General features: G+C 43.7%; 1 protein-coding gene across 1 annotated transcript in view; it reads right to left on the bottom strand.

Annotated features, from left to right (window-relative positions):
* Positions 1-461: 461 nt before the first annotated feature.
* Positions 462-18,959, bottom strand: part of EXOC6B (exocyst complex component 6B) — a 621,707-nt gene continuing 603,209 nt past the window's right edge. The window contains exons 21-22 of the mRNA XM_055312561.1: positions 7,939-8,051; positions 462-3,872 (exon numbers count right to left, since the gene is read on the bottom strand). Coding sequence (XP_055168536.1) covers positions 3,746-3,872; positions 7,939-8,051 — 240 coding nt within the window. The 3' untranslated portion in view covers positions 462-3,745. The remainder of the gene's footprint in view (positions 3,873-7,938; positions 8,052-18,959) is intronic.

The raw sequence follows: 18,959 nt of genomic DNA, 5'->3' as shown, positions 1-18,959 counted from the left end.
TTCACTCCTGTAGCAGGCCATGGTGCCTGTCCTCTCCCACACTGAGTTCTAAAGTAGGGCTCATCTTTCCCCTTCCCCCAGCCTGGCTTTGCTCTGGATAATGCTCCATCTTTCCGTTTAGACTAGGACCTTTCCGTTGCAGGCCTGGCGTTCACTACACACGAGGCTTCAGGATGCCTAGCCCAGCGTGTGCCACCTAAACCAGGCATTCCAGAAGTTCCTCCTGATGGTGATGACACCTGTGTTAACCGTACAGACAGGAAAACCCAACCCAGTGCTTTGGGATGTCTCCAAGGGCTCCTTGCCTGGTCTGGCAGGTAGGCTTTCTCCCCCTAGCAGGCCCCAGCCTGCTCTAGTCCTCAGTCCAGTCGAGGGGTTGCAATGGCTGTTATCCAGTTCGCCAACCAGAGCTGTGCTGTGTGAAAGGGGCGGAAGAACCAAAAGACCATGAGACAACACCGTGGCTTTTGAAACAGGTACATAGGCTTCCTTGTTTAATAGCAGTTAAGAGAGGAAAATGTACAGGAGGAATAAACATGCTCTTTCCACACGGGAGGTTCCCACTAACCACGAGGCCCATCTGCATCAGTAGCTTTACTAGTGAGTCTTAAAGAATAAAGTTCCCTTTAGAGTTCAAAATGGACTCTCTTAAATTTCCTCCATAAATGTACAACTATTTGTGCAAAATAAAAAAGGCCATTTCCAACACATTAGTGAAAAGTAATTTTGAATGCAGGCAAAGGAAAAAAAAAGAGGCAGTTGAAGCAGCCAGGAACAGGGTCCTGGGAGAAGGGAGGCTAAGGTAGAGGCACCTCTGTAGCAGGCCCCAGGGAGTGTAGAGAGGCTTTATGAGGAAAGTCATGGCCATCGCCAAACTTGGGGATAAAGGGCCCTGGGTCTGGGGCTCGCTCAGAAAGCACTTGTCAAGTATGCAGTGAAGCTAGGCTGCCTTTGAGGCCTGAGAGACCGTTAGGCCTGGTAAATAATAGAAACACCGGGGAATACTCCTTGGAAGCTGGACACTCCTCTTGTCAACAGGGACTCTGCTGGTTCCAATTTCCAGGTCCTGTTCTTCCTCACCCCCAACAGCTTCATTCATGGTCCACTCAGAGAGATTTCCTATGAATGTTGAAACTATCCAAGCTGCCTACACGATGACTGAAACTCGCTAGGGTCCCAAACCAGAATGTCCCTTTAGAAACACGGGCCTGATTTCCCCAAAAACTTGGGTAAGTGTCACACTAACTCTAAGGCCAGCAGGCTTCTAGCCATGGGTGTTCTTGTTCTCTTACTGAGACCTGCCAGGGCTCTTCCACATCTCTGGGCATTTGAGGCTAGATCTTAGGGGTCTGAGGGGCATGGGCACATGTGCACAAGTCCTGTCAAGGGCTGGCCCACCTAGAGCCCGGAGAAAAACTCAAAAATCCTACTTCACCAATTCAAGCCACTTGGACATTGCTGCTCTGGGATTGTTGACCTCCACTTGCACAACAAGAGGGCATCTCTATAGACAACTCAGTAGCAGCATGTTGCTTTCCTCAGAGAAGACTGCAAGGAGACTGAGAGGGACAAGATCTACCAAAGGGTCCTCCCCTGAGCTTGGGACTTCTGTGTGTGAGGTGCAGAGGCATTCCCATTCCTCCACCCTGTTCGCTTGTCCTACAGCCATCTTTCTGGGGTACAGGCTTGAGACCAGATGAGCAACGATGACTCAGAAAAGACAAAAACTGTGACATGCTTAAGGTTCTCTTTGTCTCACATCCCAGTCTCAGTACTCAGAGCTGAAAGTGTCTGGCTGCAAACTGGGGACCAGTGAAGGAGTGTGTGTTGGGCCCTTCTTAAGCAACAGGACTTCAGATTAGTGTAATCATTTTTTGCTCTCTCTCAATCAAGTCCAGGCCTCGGGCAATTGCATCTTGGGTCTTATTCCAATGGGTCCCCCACGCCCCATTGCCTTTGAAATTCTGGGTGGCAGCATTCATCCCTGACCCTCCTTCCTCCTGAGACTCCGGGTCAACCACCTGGGACTCAAGGTAAGCCTTAAAAAGCTTTTTCAGAGCTTCCAGGCAGCCTGGCCTCTTCAGCTTTGTGGAAGGTTCATGTCTGCGTGCATAACCTCTTTCCCTTGGTTTGCAAGTCGGGTAGGCTACGGGTGGTTGGGGTGGGAAATGAAAAAGGAAGCACTGCCCTCCCTAGAAGCAACTCAGTAGCTGACAAACATAGCGAGGAATTCTGTTTGATGAGTTACTCCTCCCACTAATCCAAGCTGGAAATGCCTGTGTGGCTTATTTGTCATTGTTTGGGGATGCACAATTATACTCTTGTCCATAGCCACGGGAGCACCTGCCTGGAGAGTTTTAAAGTGCAGGTTCCTCTGACTGACCTCACAGCAAAGCCCTTGCACTAATGTCAGGAGCCCATCTGGGACAGTGGACACAGCCTCCAAGCTACAGTCCAGACTCCCCCGGCAAGCTCCAGAATGTGTGGGATTGGTTTACAGATGGGGCCAAAAGATGGCTATGGGGGTCTCAAGAGAGGATGGAAAGGTTTTGGCTTCCGTAAGAGCTTCATATCTAGCATATGACTTAGTAAGGGAGAGCTGGGCCACTAGTGACAAACTACTAGCCATGATTGGCCACGTCTACTTCAGGGTGACAGTGGCCTCATCCCCACAGGCATCCTGTCTAGCAGCAGCTGCCCCTACAGCACAGAGCTGATAATATTCTTTTAAAGATGGTGGCCAGAGAGCTGGTTTTAAGATACAAGGAACACTCCCAAGTAATCTTCAGGTTTTACCTCAGGGTAAAGCAAGGGCCATTTTCAGGCTTCTAGAATCTGACTTATCCCAATGACACTACTGAAGGAGGTCAAGTCTGAGACTCTCTGTGAAGAGCTCCAGAAATAACTGTTGATCTGTGCTCTGAACCAAGTGCCCTGACCCTGAAAAGAAGACAACGAGATGAACAGGGAAGGGACCAAGGCTCTGATTCCATTCACACTGGCTTTCAAGAGCCAATAAAACTCCTCCTAGTGTGGCGCAACCTGCAGTTAGTCATGGAGTCCAATTATTACCACTGTATACTCAGCTCTGTCTTGCCCCAGAACAATTAGCAGTAAAAGCATCAGGTCAGATCTGGGCTAAACAAACTCCCAACCTTGGGGGATTGGAGTGAAGGTGTCCTCTGGCCACATGCCATGCTTGTTCCACAGCCAGTGAAAGTTGGTGGACTGAAGAGGCAAGAACCTCTAGAACTGTGTGCTGCTCTTTCATACCCTAAGCAGTGATGTTTTCCAGGTCCCCTCCTTGTATCAGGAAGAGCCAACCTCACCTATGTGGTGAATGGGGCACCAGGGAGTGAACAGGAAATATTTATTCTCTTTTTGCCTACTCACCTTACCTCCCAGAGCCAAGTACCCATTTCGTTTGTGTCATTCCTGAGCCCCAGACCTAGAGCCATGATGAAAGGTGGTTCACCATCCTGGGACTGGTGATACCACCATCTCTAGGCTAATACAGATAGTGCAGTGTAACTTCCCCTAAATCCCAGCCTAGCAACCTCTCACGTACTTGCTTTTCCTTGTGCCTCTTTTACTATAGGGAAAGATTATGTGAATACTGTACATATGTTATTAAAAAAATACATTTGCTCTCTTTGAAGAAGAATGCACAAATGCAGGGCAGCCAGGGCTGGGTCCTGGACTATGGGGCTGTCATGGGTGGCCTCTGTGGGCTGGAGGCCAGCCTTCATGAGTGGTGGCTGCTGATGAGTCCCCGGAGCTGCTTGGCCACAGTGTCGATCAATTTCTGCTTGTCTCGCTCATTTTTCCGAAACTGTGCAAACATGTTGTTCTTGCGGCTGGTGTCCTTCATCCTAAACGGAGAAAGAAAGAGAGAGAGCAAAGTGTTTGAGGAGATGATGGTGGAAGAAAAACTGGCAGGAGGCAGAATGGCACAGTGCATCTTCGCCTCCACTCAGAGCTGAGAGAGTCTGGAATATTTCCATTGTGGGCCTGTACTTACCTACTATTTGGAAAGCTGTCCTGCTTTCACCTTTGGAAGATAGTCAAAAGCCAGCTCTGGAGGGGCTGACCCCCTATCATCCAGACCCACCCTACCTATTTCCTTACTTTCTATCTCCAGGTATGCACCTGTTACAGTTATGTGGAGCATGCTAAAGCCCTGATGGTCAATAGGCTCTTAGAATATCTAGGATCCACTTATCATCTCATGAGCTTATGAAATCCTGCTGGGATCTTAAAGCTTGTATTTGAAAGATAAAGCAGAAAAATCCTCTCAACTAGCAATTCCAAGAGGAAATGAATAACTGAAAGCCACTGTGTCTTTCTAAACTTCAGCAGCTGGTTACTCTCTTCCATCCCTAACAAAACTAAAGGCTCAATTGATCTCTTTGGTCCCAGAGTAGGGACAAAGATCCAGAGGTGGTGGCTGAGTCCATGGTGCTGAGGAGAGCAGGGGACCGTCCTTTCACTGGAGCCAGAACTTTAGGCAAGAGAAGCCCCTGAGAACTTGAGGGCTGTCCATACCATCAGACCTTTGACTTCTGCAGAGCTTTCTATTACCAAGTCCTGCTAAAGCTCCAGAGATGGCATATTCTTAGAGCACAAGCCATGGATAGTTCTGGCCAACGGTTGTGGTCAGATGGAAAGACAACCAGGAAGCATGGATAAAGTCAAGACCAGGCTGGGGCTTCACAGAAACACCCAAGTCTGAGTGAGCCATTGTGATAGAGTGTGGGAAGGTACTAATCCCTGCAGAGTTCATAACCTCTGACATCTGCCTGTTAACTCTGGCCTCAGCCTCTGCATACTGGACCTCCAGGCCACAGCTAGTTCTGGTGTTAGAGAATTAAGAACACCACCCAGACCAACTTCTTGGGGTTGGTATAGGTAGTCTTCACCACCATCCCTCAGGAGCCTGGCTGGCTCTCTGACTTCACAGTTCCCTGGGCTGCACGGAGACAGGTCTGAAGAAGGGCTGGGGGGAAAGAACCTGTTAACCCTGGTAATCTACCTCCAGGTAAACTTCCCAGGGGCCTTCAGCCAATCCTGGTCCATTTTTTTCCCCTATGGGGTGGCCCTTGTGCACAGGGGCAGATTTGAGGCCAATGGGTTAAAAGGCTAGAGATGCTACAAGGGCATTTATATTCAGGATATTCTGATAAGCATCAAAACTGTGTGGTTGGGGCTGACATTAACAGCCATAAATGAGTTGAGACTTTTCTCTCAGATCTAAGCTTAAGGGCTTGCAGGTTGGAATTCCTTAAGCAAACTCAGAACACTGAATATTGGGTACAACCACCCACATGTGCAGGTCTATGCTTGGAGGTGAGGAAGAAGGAGAGGTGACAGAGGTTGGTTGATAAGAAAGCACAGGATCCTCGAGGCTATGGTGATCACTGTATTTGATCCCTTGCACATTAATTGCACAATTATGTTTGTGGAACTTGCCTGGCTTTATTTATTTATTTTTAAAAATTTATTTATTTATCCCAGAGGACTCCCTTTCCTTTGCTGAATATGCTATGAATCTAAACAAAAACAACATAAAACAAAAAAGAAAGAAAGGAGGAAGGAAGAAAAAACACTCCCTTCACGTAAAGGGTGGTCGTTTTAAGGTCCTATGTGATCATTAATTTCATGACTCCTCTAAGCTGCCCAGAGACGGGGAGCCAGAACTGGCTTTCAACTCCCATAAGGCAGCTCCTGTAATAAGGTAGGAGAGAGGGAGGAAGAGGGTGCTCTCTGAGCCTCAGAGGCTAGGAGTTCTTGACCATTAAGGCCTAGAGTTGGGATTACTCAAAAGATAAACTCATGTGCCCTGATGGCTGATGGTGGTGTGCCAGTGTGTGCCTTGGAATGCTCCCAGTCCAAAGGGTAGCCCTTCTCCCCTCCCCTCCTGGGATTCTGATCTACTTTGGCTATGGCCACCTCTCAATGACATAGGTACCTCTTCTCTTTCCTGAATGTCCTGAGCATGTCTTTGGGTCTTTTTACGTCTCACCCTGCCAAGAAATGCCAGGTTGAAAAGGAGAGATTGTCAAGCTCTGTGGTATATCTGGCTGTGGGGAAAGCAGGAAAGGGTCAGGTAAGAGGACTGATTCCTATGAGGCTGGGAAATAGGAATGTTAGTGATCTGGGTGGCCTCTAGCCCAACTGTGTTTGGGAGGAAGCTTTTAAACTCTGATGATTGCTAGGGACAAGCACATGGCTATGTTACTTTCAGGCCTTCAGAATGCTATAGAGAGGCTGATTCTTTTAGCCTATTGTTGATCTACAGAAAGTGGATGAGGCACTCTCTCTCAGATCTAGAGATTCTTAGGAACAGACAAGTCAAGGACTGTTGAGAGAAGGAAATAGAAGGGAATCCCACAGCCTGTTTGGGCTGACATCTAAACACCAGCTGAGAGGCCTGCAATGAGGGACATTCATTTCAGTTGGGATTAGGCCTTGCCTCCAATAAAAAGTCTTCCACAGTAGACAGGGGTTCCAGATCATAACACCATGGGCTTCACCACCAGGAAGTGGGGGAGACTGCCGAGGAGCTCCCTTCTGTCAGGGCTGACATTCAAGCCTCGCACCAGCAAGGGCATAGACTGTGCCAGGAAGCTGAGTGGGAACAATCTTTTACCTGGCACCCACGGGGGGAATAGTCCCTGCCACCAGCTCCAGCCCCATAGGAATTGGGAGGTCAATGGTCACTCTAAGAACCAAGGACAGAGGAGATAGCCAGCCAGTTGGCACCAGGCCAGTTTAGTAGATTAGTATGTCAGGGTGGAGACACCTCACAGGGTAGGGATTTAGTGTAGTCATTAGTGTCAGTGAGGAAACCAGAAGGACTCGCCTCAAAGTGGTGGAAAAGGCCCAAGTGGATAATATACTTACTCTCTAGATATCCTAGGGAGGAAGGTCATTGGGAGAGAGGATAATGGGAAACAAAGTTAAAATGGAAACATTAGTCTGTCATGGCTGCAGAAAAGTACACCCTGGGCTCTGAGATTCTTGGCTCCAAACACACTCCTCTGCATCCTGCTCTTGCCTACTTTCCCTCTCTCTCCTTCCCCCTTTTTAATTGCCTAGTAGGGAGGACACACCTAAGCCTTTCCTTCTGCTTGAGGTTCAACTCTGATCTCCTAGATGCCAATCCATGTATCTAAGTTCATATACGGCCATAAATGTACTTGCTGTGCTGCTTAGGTGCGGGGTACTCTTCTAAGAAGCTGGGAACTAACAGGTGTGATGACAAGAAAAAGCTGCCCTTTTTCCAAGCTGCCTTGGTTTCTGGCCTGCCAGCTCTCAACTAGGTTAGGAAAAGCCAGAACAGAGCTAGGGGCTGCATAACAGATCCCAGCATCTGTGTGTTATACTGGCGAGCCATGAGATGGTCCGGAGCTGGCCAACTCAATCTCAGTGGTAGCACCTGTGCTGGCCAGTGGCTGCCCAAAGTGAGAGTGAGACACCTTGTCCAACATAGCTTTCTTGGGACAGTTGGCACAACAAGGCTCAACCTGGCAGGGAATGGGAGGAGGGGGTGCTGGTGAAGGTTTCGAGAATTCAGGGAACTTCTCTGCTAGAAACCACAGAAGCCATCTTCTGTGGGGCTGAGTGGGGCGAGTCTCACTCTGCTCACCAGGCAGCCTGAACCCAAACTTAAGGCATCTTCCTTTCTTCTCTTGCCAGTTCTAGTCAAAGAGATGTTGCTTGTTGGCGCTCAGGAATTAAGAGCCTACAAGAAGGTGGCCAGCCTCCCAAATCCTGTGGTGGAGCTTACTGGGAGCACTTATGACAACTTCCAGAACAGGGCCTCTCTGCTATCTTTTGAAGATTTGAAGGTATTTTCAAAGAGAAAATTATCCCTGACCCTGACTCCCATGCCCTTTCCCCCACCTCCCAACAGAGACCACTGGACTGGGTACTCACTTCTCAAGCAGGGTCAGAGCCGTCACTGGGTTTACTCGCAGGTACTTGCAGTTGGGCTGACCATAGTCAGCAAGGTAGGTTGACCAATCCCACTGGATGAAGAGATCCAAAAGCTAGAAAACATTCAAACCCCACCCCGGGGATTAATCAAACAAGACAAACTGGGTTTCAGAAACCCCTATCACTTTACTATCACCTAATAGTAGATTTGAAAAATAAAGATAAAAATGTAGTAAGAGAAAGAATAGCTAAAGACTGTAATGCAACTATGAAAATAAATGAGCAATCAGTAGAAGGCCAAGTCATATTTGCCACAAGCACTGCAATGCTGCTAAGACTGCAGTATAGGCCAACATTTAGCTCTCAGAGGCAGGCCTGAGACTGAGGCAAAACACAAGACTATCATAATAACTGGTCACTTATTAATTTAGTGAATACCTATCAAATGCCTTCCATGTGCCAAGCACCATTCCAGAAGCTTAGAATTCAACAATGAACAATTAAAGGTGGATGCAGTCCAGTGGCACATATGCAACCATATAACCTTTGAGGCTAAAAGGTGTGGGTTCAAGAACCAGTTTCACGACTTGCTGCATTGACTTTGCCCAAGTTACTCAGTTGCTACCATGAGATATACTGAGACGATATATATTGGTCTCTGGCCCTGGTTGTTGGCATACGGCTTCTAAAACCCTTGTGATCTGTTAAGTGATGAGGATACTAGGAGCATCTCTTGTCCTAATATTAGCCTTTGACCTCTGTTCTTGACACAGATCTCCTCAAACCCATGTAATTTCCTGGGTGGCAGGAGTATCTTTTGTTCTAATGAGGTGACCCAAGGTAGGCTCCCGGATCAGAACTGGTCACTGGAAAGATCAAGCCATGATTAGAAGTTTGGAATTTTCAGCCCCATCACCCATTCTCTTGAAATGGTGAGAAAGGAGAAAAGCTGAAAACAGAGTTAATGATCCATCATGCCCAGGTGATGAAGTTTCCATAAAATCCCCAGAGTACGGGGTTTGGTGAACACATGGAGATAGAGAGTGGTGTGCCTAGGAGGAGCACGGAAGCTCCTTCATGTCCTTTTCCCTGTACTTTGCGTCATGCATCTTCCACCTGGATGCTCCTGAGTCATGGCCTTTTCTAATAAACCTGACATCTAGTAAGCTGTCTCCTGAATTCTGGGAGCCCTTGGAGCAATTCAGCAAACTTGAGGAGGGGGTCAAGGGAACCTCCCATCTACAGCAGTTGGTCAGAAGTCTAGGCTGACAAGCAGGTGGCTGGTGTCCCGACTGGAGGGAGGGTCTCGTGGAACTAAGCCCTTTACCTGTGGGATCTGACGCTATCTGCGGGTTAACAGGTCAGAATTGAGTCAAACTGTAGGACATCCGGCTGGTGTCACAGGGAATTGCTTGATGTGGGGAAAAACATCCACACATTTGGTGACCAGAAGTGTCAGAAATGAAATGTTTCATATGAGTAGTAAAGGAGACTCAAGGGAGAAACACAGGAGGGAAGAACTAAGCTTTTCTCTATGTGGAAAACATAGAACTGAGTTTTTCCTTTATAGTCACAGACACAGACACATGCCTATAGTATGTAAACAGGACACGGGGACAATATAGAAACATTGTACAGAACCATGAATAGATCACATAGTATTCTGTGAGGCAATCTGTGTTGTACCTCTGTGGACACTGGCTGAGTAGATGAAAACTAGGACCAAGGTAGGTCAGGACTGAAAAGTGGGCTTAGTCCATGGTTGTGGGCACAGAGCCTGGCACCAGGGTCAGGAGTGCTCAAGAGGAATGCCATGGAGTTAGGAGCACCAAGAACTTGATGTATCTAAGATGAGGAGAGCACTCTGAGAGTATACGGAGTTCTAAGTCTGGGGGAGATTCTAACTTAGAGAAACTTGAATAAATTTTGTCAAAGGCTTTTGTTCCCAGCCAGATGTAGCCTCAAGTTACCACCCTAACAAATATTTTAAAACTCTGAGTAAAACTAGAAAAGAAATTGGTACATTTCAAAGGTTAAGTGACAAAGGGGAAACTGTTGGCTCCCCTTGTAAGCTTCTAGAGGGGGTAAAGTCCTGTTCTCACATTGCTGCACAGGAGCACCCTAAACAGTCTTTCCAGCAATAAGATACACATAAAGGCTGCCGGACTCCAGGCATGTCCGTACTTCTCCCTTTCCAACTGCTGACGGAGGCAAGTGGGTGGCCATCTCTCTGTGCGGAACAAAGACCAGAGAGACCTAGAGTCCAATCCAGTGCCAGAACCTGGGCTCCAGGCACACCTTCCTCCCATCTGTCTTCACTGTGCCACTAGGCAAACAGGCACCGTGGGCCTTGCCCTGCTTGGCTAAGCCTCCTCTTCCAACCATTCTTTTAGAACAGTTGTTAGAAACCTCCCCAGGCAGGACAGGAATTGGCTGAAAGCCTGAGCCTACAACTGAGAAAAGCCCCTATACCCTCAGCCAAGAAAGGGATGTTAAGATGAGAGGAGATGGAAGACAGATGAGCAGACATGTTGGTTGGTCTAGGCTGGCCTGGCCCCAAAGAGCCCTCTCAGGCCTCTTTCAGGTCAGGCCTATTTTAGTTGGCAAGTAAAAGGGCTTCTTCCACTTCCTTTCACTGCCCCAAGGCCTCACAGAGCTCTGCTTTAGGAGAGAATTTTCCCTGACTTCCTCCTACTCTAACTGGGGTGTCTCTGGCCTGTAGTGCCCAAAGGCCAGGCAACAGAGTTCCTCTTCACCTACTCCTAGGAGTGCGATAGACATTTGGAGCGTCCCTTGTTCTGTAGTCCTTCCACTACTGTGCTTTATAAACATAATATGGCCTTTTCCCCAAACCCCAGGAAAAACGTATGAAAAAAGATAGCATTCTCTTAATCAAAATTCCTTCTCAGAAAATGTAAAAAACTTGGGGAGTTTGTTATTGTTTGTACACTAGGGAGCTAATACAAAAAAACAAAAAAAGTGAATGAATAAGTTGACTTGGAAAACTTGGAAAACCTGAGCTCTTAAAATACTTTTAAGGTATCGTCAAATGTGGACATGCACACGTATTTCATAAAATTACATTCTCTATTAATGAGTACCTAGTTTCTGCGATGGAATTAATGGTATCCATATTTTCTTCCATATTTTCTGACTTATTGCCAAGAAAGCCATGTCCTTCTGGCTGATGACACCGGTGAAAATGACCAATGGGTGTGGAGATAGTTGACGATTTAGCTCTACAGTTTTCTATTTTTATCATCTGGCCAAAGTCTCTCAATGCCAGTAAGGAGCCTAAAAGCTCTGGGATGACAAGCTACCTAATTGCTCCCACTCTGAGCATGAAACTACACAACTCTATTAAGCTCAACCAGTCCAAGCCTGTCGATCACACTCTGGGTCTGTGTTGCTTTCCATAGTCCTTTCGGGGGCCGGTGCCCAGATGTTACAGCTTCCTCTGAGACAGATGGACATAGACTAGAGTCTGGGCACTACCGAACCAAGTTAGCTGCACAGGGCACGGTTCCACCAGATTCCACGGAACAGTGTTAGGAGGCCAAGAGATGCAGCAGGCCTGTTGGTCAACATGGCACTTTGATTCCAAACTGACTTGCGAAGGTGAACCAGCCCCTTGCAGCCTGGGTCTCTGCAAACAATGGCCTTGTTAGATCTCAGCTCAAGGATGCAAAACATTCGGTCATCATGAAAGATCCCATTCTTTTTAACTTGTGAAATTTTTCATTTGGAAATAATTTCAAACTTGTTACGAAGTTGCAAGAATAAGCATAAAGAACATCATATGCCTTCCTCCCACATCCATCCATTACCAACATTTCACACCATATGCTCTAGCCTTTGTGTGCTCTTTCTCTCTGTACACACATGGGCACACAAGATCTTTCTTTTCCGAGTCTCTTAAAAGCAAACTGTATGTACCGTGGCCCTTTATTCCCAAATACTTCAGCATTCCTAAGTATTAGGGATATTCTTTTACATAATCATCATAGTTTTCAACTGCAGAAAAGTTAATACTGATACAGTCTGTATTCTAATTTTAGAGATTGATTCAAAAATGTCCTGTATGCAGACTTTTGTTTTTGTTTTGCTCTACTACATCACATAGTTTAGGATTAGGTATTACATCTAGTGGTTTCTTCAGTCTCCTTTAATCTGGACTATTCCCACAGCTTTTCTTATATTGGTATTTTTGAAGAATATGGTCCCCTACCTCCTTTTCCCTATGCAGTTTTGTTTTTTTTCTGGTGCTTTCTCATAATAAGATTTAAGACTGGCATTTCTGGCCAGAATACTATTTCAGTGATGCTGTGTACTCCTCAGGGGATCACATCTGGAGGTATACACTGTTTGTGTCTCATTGGTGGTATTATTTTGATCAGTCAAGAGGTTGTCTGATTCCTCCCTGTCTAGGTATTATGTTTTCCTTTGCAACTAGTAAGCAACTGAGGAGGCAATTTAAAACCATGCAAATATACAACTCCTGATTAAAATTTCCCCTCAGATTTAGTATCCATTGAGGGTTCCTGTCTATATTACCTTTACTATGATGGTTGCAAATGGATGGCATTCCAACTCCACCCTTCTTTCCACATTTATCAGTTTTCACTTTGCATTCTTCCCCACTAACTTACATATTTACTTATGGTATGGATTCCTCGGTTCCCATTTCTTCAATGGCTTATATTCATTACTATCTCTAATTAATTATTTTGATGCTCAAACTGTCCCTTGATTTGACAAGTGGGAGCCCTTCTGAGCTGGAGCCTGTGCCCTTGTGACATGCCCCATATATTTTTTGAGGACTTCCTCACTTTCTGACATAATAAGGTGCTGCAGGCTTGTCTTACATCTAACCTGCCACAGCCATTTCTCTGAAGAGCTCTTGTTTCTTTCAGTGGTAATGTTATAGAGACCAGGATTTGGGTGTTGGGTGTGCTTATTACTACTAGACTGTTTTTGTTCATTGCTACTGGGGGGGGGCAAACTGTGGGAAGTTAAGCCCTTTCAGCGGACAGAGCTAGAAAACACATGCATTGTAAATATACATACGTGTGTGCGTGCACATATATGCATGTATGTGTACATTGGTGTAAGCATGTACCCATACATATTTTAGAAATAATGCATTTACACCAACACCTCAAATTCTAATCATTCTCACAGAGTTCTTTCTTGCCTTCCTCTATTCTGTATTGGTACTTGCTTTCTTCCACAGTGAGAATCCTGGCTCTCAAGAACATCATTTCATTTACTATTTTGCTCAGTCCTATAATATATCTAAAATAGGTTTGGGATTATTTGTACATACGACTACAAAAAAAATCTTATTAAAAAAAGAGCTTGGTATATGCTTGCAATTTTCCCTCCCAACTCAAGACTGAGGATACAATCAAACACTGTGTTTCTAAATCACTTGGGGAAGTTCTTGATTTTCCCTTCAGTGTAGTGACGGTATTTATTTAAAAGCAACTGGATTCATTTGTGTCCACTTGCTTTTAGTTTTAGGCTCTTCCTTCTCATCCTTGTTAATTTAATTTTTTTAAATATATAGGACATTAACATGCTTCCAAAAGCCAAAATTATACAAAAAAAATTAACTCGGAGAAGTGCTGTTCCTTCTCTTGCTCTATCTCTTTTACCCCAATTCCTTCCATGCTTCACTGGTAACCAACCAGCTCCATTGGTTTTGGATTTGTCCTCCCTATGCTTCTATTTGTGAGGACAGGCAGAGGCACCTCTGCTTTCTTCTTTCTTGCTTGCTTTCACAGGAAGTGGCCTATTATATATGCACTTTAAGAACTCTTACCTCTTGATGTTCATAAGTAGGTGGTGGGTGGAGAAGAAGAAAGGAGGGTCACAGGTGAAAGACTGAACTTAAGATCACTTCCATGATCTTTATAATTTGAACATCACCTTGCAATTTTTACCATATCCTCATGCTCAGTGTTTTTATTTACTAAACATTTTTTTTGGTATCGATTTATGTTTTGATCATTAGAAACACATAGAAGAACACTTGACATCGCTCTCACAAATGGGAACCCATTCCTATTTGCCATAAGTGGAAGATGTCTTGAATCCTAGTGTCACCATGAGGCACTGTCCCCGCCACTAAGACTAAAAAGGAATAGCTTAAGACATGGTTTAGCATTTCATGGTGCCTCTGGGTGCTACTGAAACCTGCATCTTGAGTACTGGAATGCCTTCTGTACCTTCAGTATTCCATCCACCCTATGTTTTGGGTTTAGGTTGTGATTTCAGCCAAGAGTTCAGTGATGGGGATCACTTGGGGGACCCCAACGGGGTCCATAGCCAAGGGTCTGTTTTGGCTGGTGAGGCCTAGCAAGCCTGGCTGGGCTGGGAAACATGGTAACACAACCACAAAAATAGTTCATTTTGCTCACAACCAGGTATCCTCATTAGTGTGTTTCCCTAATAGTTGGCTTTGGGTGAGTTCTTACTTCTGCATCAGAACATTGTTATAAATCTTGATGCTGCATGGAATGACTTCTGATAGGATTTATAGAACCACACTCTGAGCCTGCACTATGTTCATTCTATTTATATTTAAGAGATCCCTCCCCCCGCTTTTAAAAAAGATTTTATCTTTAAGTCATCTCTATACCCAACATGGGGCTTGAATTTATAATCGCACAATCAACGGTTGCATACTGACTGAGCCAGCCAGGTGCTGCTGGATTTCTTAAGAGTTGTATAAAAATTATAAATAACCTACTAAAGTTTAAAAAGTTCAAATGAAGTAATTCCTTTTCATATTAACTCACAAGATTTGAAAGAGTAATAATAAAACATTTGCTTGTCTTAGATTTTCTTAAACTTTTTTTTTTCCATGCACCGGGAGCCCGATGTGGGATTCGATCCCGGGTATCCAGGATCGCGCCCTGGGCCAAAGGCAGGCGCCAAACCGCTGCGCCACCCAGGGATCCCTGTCTTAGATTTTCTTAATGAAGATGCAAACCTACTGAATTCAGGGAATTTTTTAAAGCATCCACTATGTGCAAAGAACATGGCTGGGCCTTTCAAGTACCATTAAAATAAATGGTTTACCCTCATATAGGAGAATAAAAGAAAAGCATGAATAACTGTAATCCAAGCCAAATCAGTGAAATGTTATTAAATGACATGTACTAGTCTGGCTATTCCTCCTTTTCGAACTCAATCAGCTGAATTATTTTACAAAATTTTTACTTATAACAAAATTTAAACAGCCAATACAAATTGTGGTGCAACCCACAACACACACACACCACACACACACACACACACGTGCACACACTCTACATGTGCTTTATGTTTATTCTGGTTATTACATAATGCCTAGAGGTGTCCGGAATCATCCAGTACTCAACTGTAAGCCTATCAGTTAGGCTTATATCACTGCCATAAAGTTCAATATAGAAATTTGCCTGCATTTTATTAACATCAGTGGGGGATTTTTTTAAATTCCTATTTTGAAATAATTTTAGGCTTATGTCAAAGTTGCAGAAATAGTTTGGTCAGTACCATTTACCCAGCATTTCCCATTTCACATATTACATTGCCATCTTATAATGTTCAGAACCAAGAAATTAACATTGGCACAATACTATTAACTATGACTTTATTCTGCTTTTGCTAGATTTTCCACTAACATCCTTTTTCTGATCTACTCCAGGATCCCACATTGTGAATTTACTCATCATGTCTCCTTCATCTCTTCCAATCTGTTACAGTTCCTCATTCTAATCTTTCAAGACCTTAATACTTAGTTTGCCTTTGATCTTTAATTTTATAGACTGACCCTTAATTTGCATCTGCCCAATATTTTCAATGGTTAGACTGAGACAGTAGTTCTTAGCCAGGGGGAATCTCACCTCTAAAGAGACATATGGCAATGTTTGGAGACATTTTTGATTGTAACAAGGCTGGGGTAGTAGTGGTAGTGATGATGCTGCTTCTAGTGGGCAGAAGCCAGGGAAGCTGTTAAATGTCCCTGCTCAAGGCAGCCCTCACGACAAAGAATTGCACAATCCAGAATGTCATTAGTGTTGAGGTTATGCACTTTTTGCAAAAATACTACAGAAATGATATTGTATCCTTTTTAGTGCACCAAGATCAAGTGTACATGATGGTCACATCTCATTACTGGTGATATTAATCTTGCTCGATCACTTGGCTAAGGTGGTGGCTGATGACTTGCTTTGCTGCAAAGTTCCTATTTTTACCTTTGTAATTAATACGGTTCATGAGGGAGTTACGTTTTGAGACTATGCAAATATCCCGTTTTCCCTCAAACTTTTGTCCACCAACTTTAATATCAACTGGTGAATCTTGCCTGCAACAATATTTACTGTGGTGGTTGACTATTTCTCTCTCATTCCTTCTGTAGTTATTAATTGGAATTCTGTGTGGAAAAGTACTGTCCCTTCTCCTCCTCTTATTTATTTGTCCAATTATTTATATCATTATTACCTCATGAATATTTTATTTCACGGGTTATAGTTTAATATGGTCATTAATTACATTTTTTTTCTAATTGTTCCAGTCTTGGTCATTCGGAGATTGACTCTCCAGTGTATTTTTGACCAGCCCTTCCCTTTCTCGAACACTTGCTTACTTTCTGGAACTAAAATGTTGCAAGCTCATCTTGTACCTTCCCTGCCCCTGCTCTCAATCAGTCACTTTTTCAGAAAGCTCTGGTTGCTTTTACTAGAGAATGTTTTTTAGAAGCCAAGATCTGAGCAATTAGCATGCCCATTTCTACTGGGGTACTAATATTTCTAGGTCATTTCAATGGACAGAGCTAAGAAATAAATGTATGTTTCCTGACTTGAATGTAACAAACACATCTATATTTATTTCTGTATCTATTTATATATTAAAATCATGAGTTCCTATCTGGTGTCTCCGTTTGCAGTCCAACACCACAGGGTTCACGCTAGCCTTTCCCTCTTTCCTTTTTTATCATTTATTTCTCCAAGAGTGAGAAACCTGACTCTCATTATCTATAATCTATTTTACTTATTTGTTCAATCCTAGCATAAAGTATTTTGGAATTTGTGATCCATACTCCTGTGAAAAATAAATTTACTAACTAGAGCGTAGTATCTACTTTTTTCTTTTTGTCTTTAGGCTTATAATTTCCACCCGAAATACTGGTTTCAAATTTACTTGGGTTAGTTTTTCTCTTCCTCACCCCTTTCAATGTGGTTATATTATTCTTTCATAATTCAGTTAGATTTATTTTTCACTGCTTGTGTTCCATTGTGGATTCCTCCCACATTCTGGTTGATTTTTTTATTATTTATTTATTTTGGGGAATGAGTCAGAGCTATATAAAAATTGTACTCAGAAGTATTGCTCCCTCCTCATCCAAACTAACCTGTTCTATCTTCACTTTTTCTACATCCTTCCTATCCACGCATTGCACCTAATTGCACCTCACCAATTTAGTTTCTGGTTTATTCTTCTTTTATTAGTTTTGTACAAATGGGAATACACATGTATGTTTTCTTATACCCTTTTCTTTCTCACTTGAAGGTTAACATACCATAGATACTCTTTTTACACTTTGCTTTTTCTCACTTAATGATATATCCTAGAACTCTCTCCCTAAATGCTAATTCCTTATTAATAATCATTATTTATTCATATAAATGCTACTTTTGTAAACCAGGTAAGTCATTTTTCAGACATTATGTTTTGGGGCATTTTATCATTAAACTGGCAGCATACAGGAGTATGCTCGATACTTAGAGAATAGGGACATACTGATAAATGTTAGGACAACTTCAGTCAAAAGAAAACTCAACAAATCATTAATGATGCTTTGACTGCAAACAGAGTTATTTGTTGATGGTATTTATCAGAGGAGGACAACTAAAGTAGTGTAGTAGTTGATGTGACACTTTATCAGCTATATAGGTTAACAAAACTGTAAATTATATTACTGGGTAGCATACAAAAATATGTACAAGTGGGAAAAGTTAGGATAAGGAAAGACATTTGAATCATGTCATACAAGTAGATACTATAATGAGCTCTTTCTCTCTCTTTTTTGCCTCCTATATGACTTTTAATCTATATAACTTTTAACTAGGGCTTTGGCAGTTCTAAAGCTATCTCCATTATATTTCTTAGTTATTTCAGAACACCTTCATAGTTTAAGGATTCATATTAAAATTCTGACTTCATGGGGGATGTGGTGGGGAGGACCAAGTTGGAGGACAAAGGAGAAGCAAGTTGCTGTAAATCACGAGATAAACATGTGGTACAGATGGCTTGATGGCTCACTCCCCAAGATGCCCCAGCTGTTTATTTTTAAAAACGCTCATTGATCCAGGGGCACCTGGGTGGCTTAGACAGTTGAGCATTCTTGATTTTGGCTCAGATTCTTGATTCTTGATTTTGGCTCAGATCATGATCTCAGGGTCATGAGGTCGGTCCTTGTGCTGGGTGTGGAGCCTGCTTAAGATTTTCCCTCCCCTATGCCCAGCATGTGTGAGAGCATGTGGGCGTGGATGTGCTCTCCCTCTCTCTCTCTAAAAAAAATAAATAAATAAAAAATCCTCCATTGATTCAGGCTCTGGTACTTGCCTGAGGCTAGGTAAAAATTCTAAACAGACTTTCCTTTTTGCAGAAGTAGCTGAGAAAGACTAGAAAAATCCAAATGACTCAAAGTAAAAACTAGTCTAAGGGCACAGAGTGAGTTAAATGGACAGAGGACAGATAGAATTATAATAGTGGAACAAATGCCAACTTCCAGAAAAGGTCTTTGGAATGAGATGAAGATAAAGTAGGGCTCTGTTGATCTTGGTTAGTGCATACCAATATACATGCTTCTCTAGCAGAAAATGTACAAGTAATTCAAATGGATGAGCTGTGCATGGATAAAGGAGAAGGAAATCTTCAAGTAACAATTATAGATTAATATTTAAGCAAACAATTCTGGGGATCCCTGGGTGGCTCAGTGGTTTGGCGCCTGCCTTTGGCCCAGGGCGCGA

This window comes from Nyctereutes procyonoides, unplaced genomic scaffold, assembly GCF_905146905.1.
Source record: "Nyctereutes procyonoides isolate TBG_1078 unplaced genomic scaffold, NYPRO_anot_genome, whole genome shotgun sequence".
NCBI classification, from domain to species: Eukaryota; Metazoa; Chordata; class Mammalia; order Carnivora; family Canidae; genus Nyctereutes; species Nyctereutes procyonoides.
Note: the sequence above shows the minus strand (reverse complement) of the source record. Positions and strands in the feature narration are given on the sequence as shown.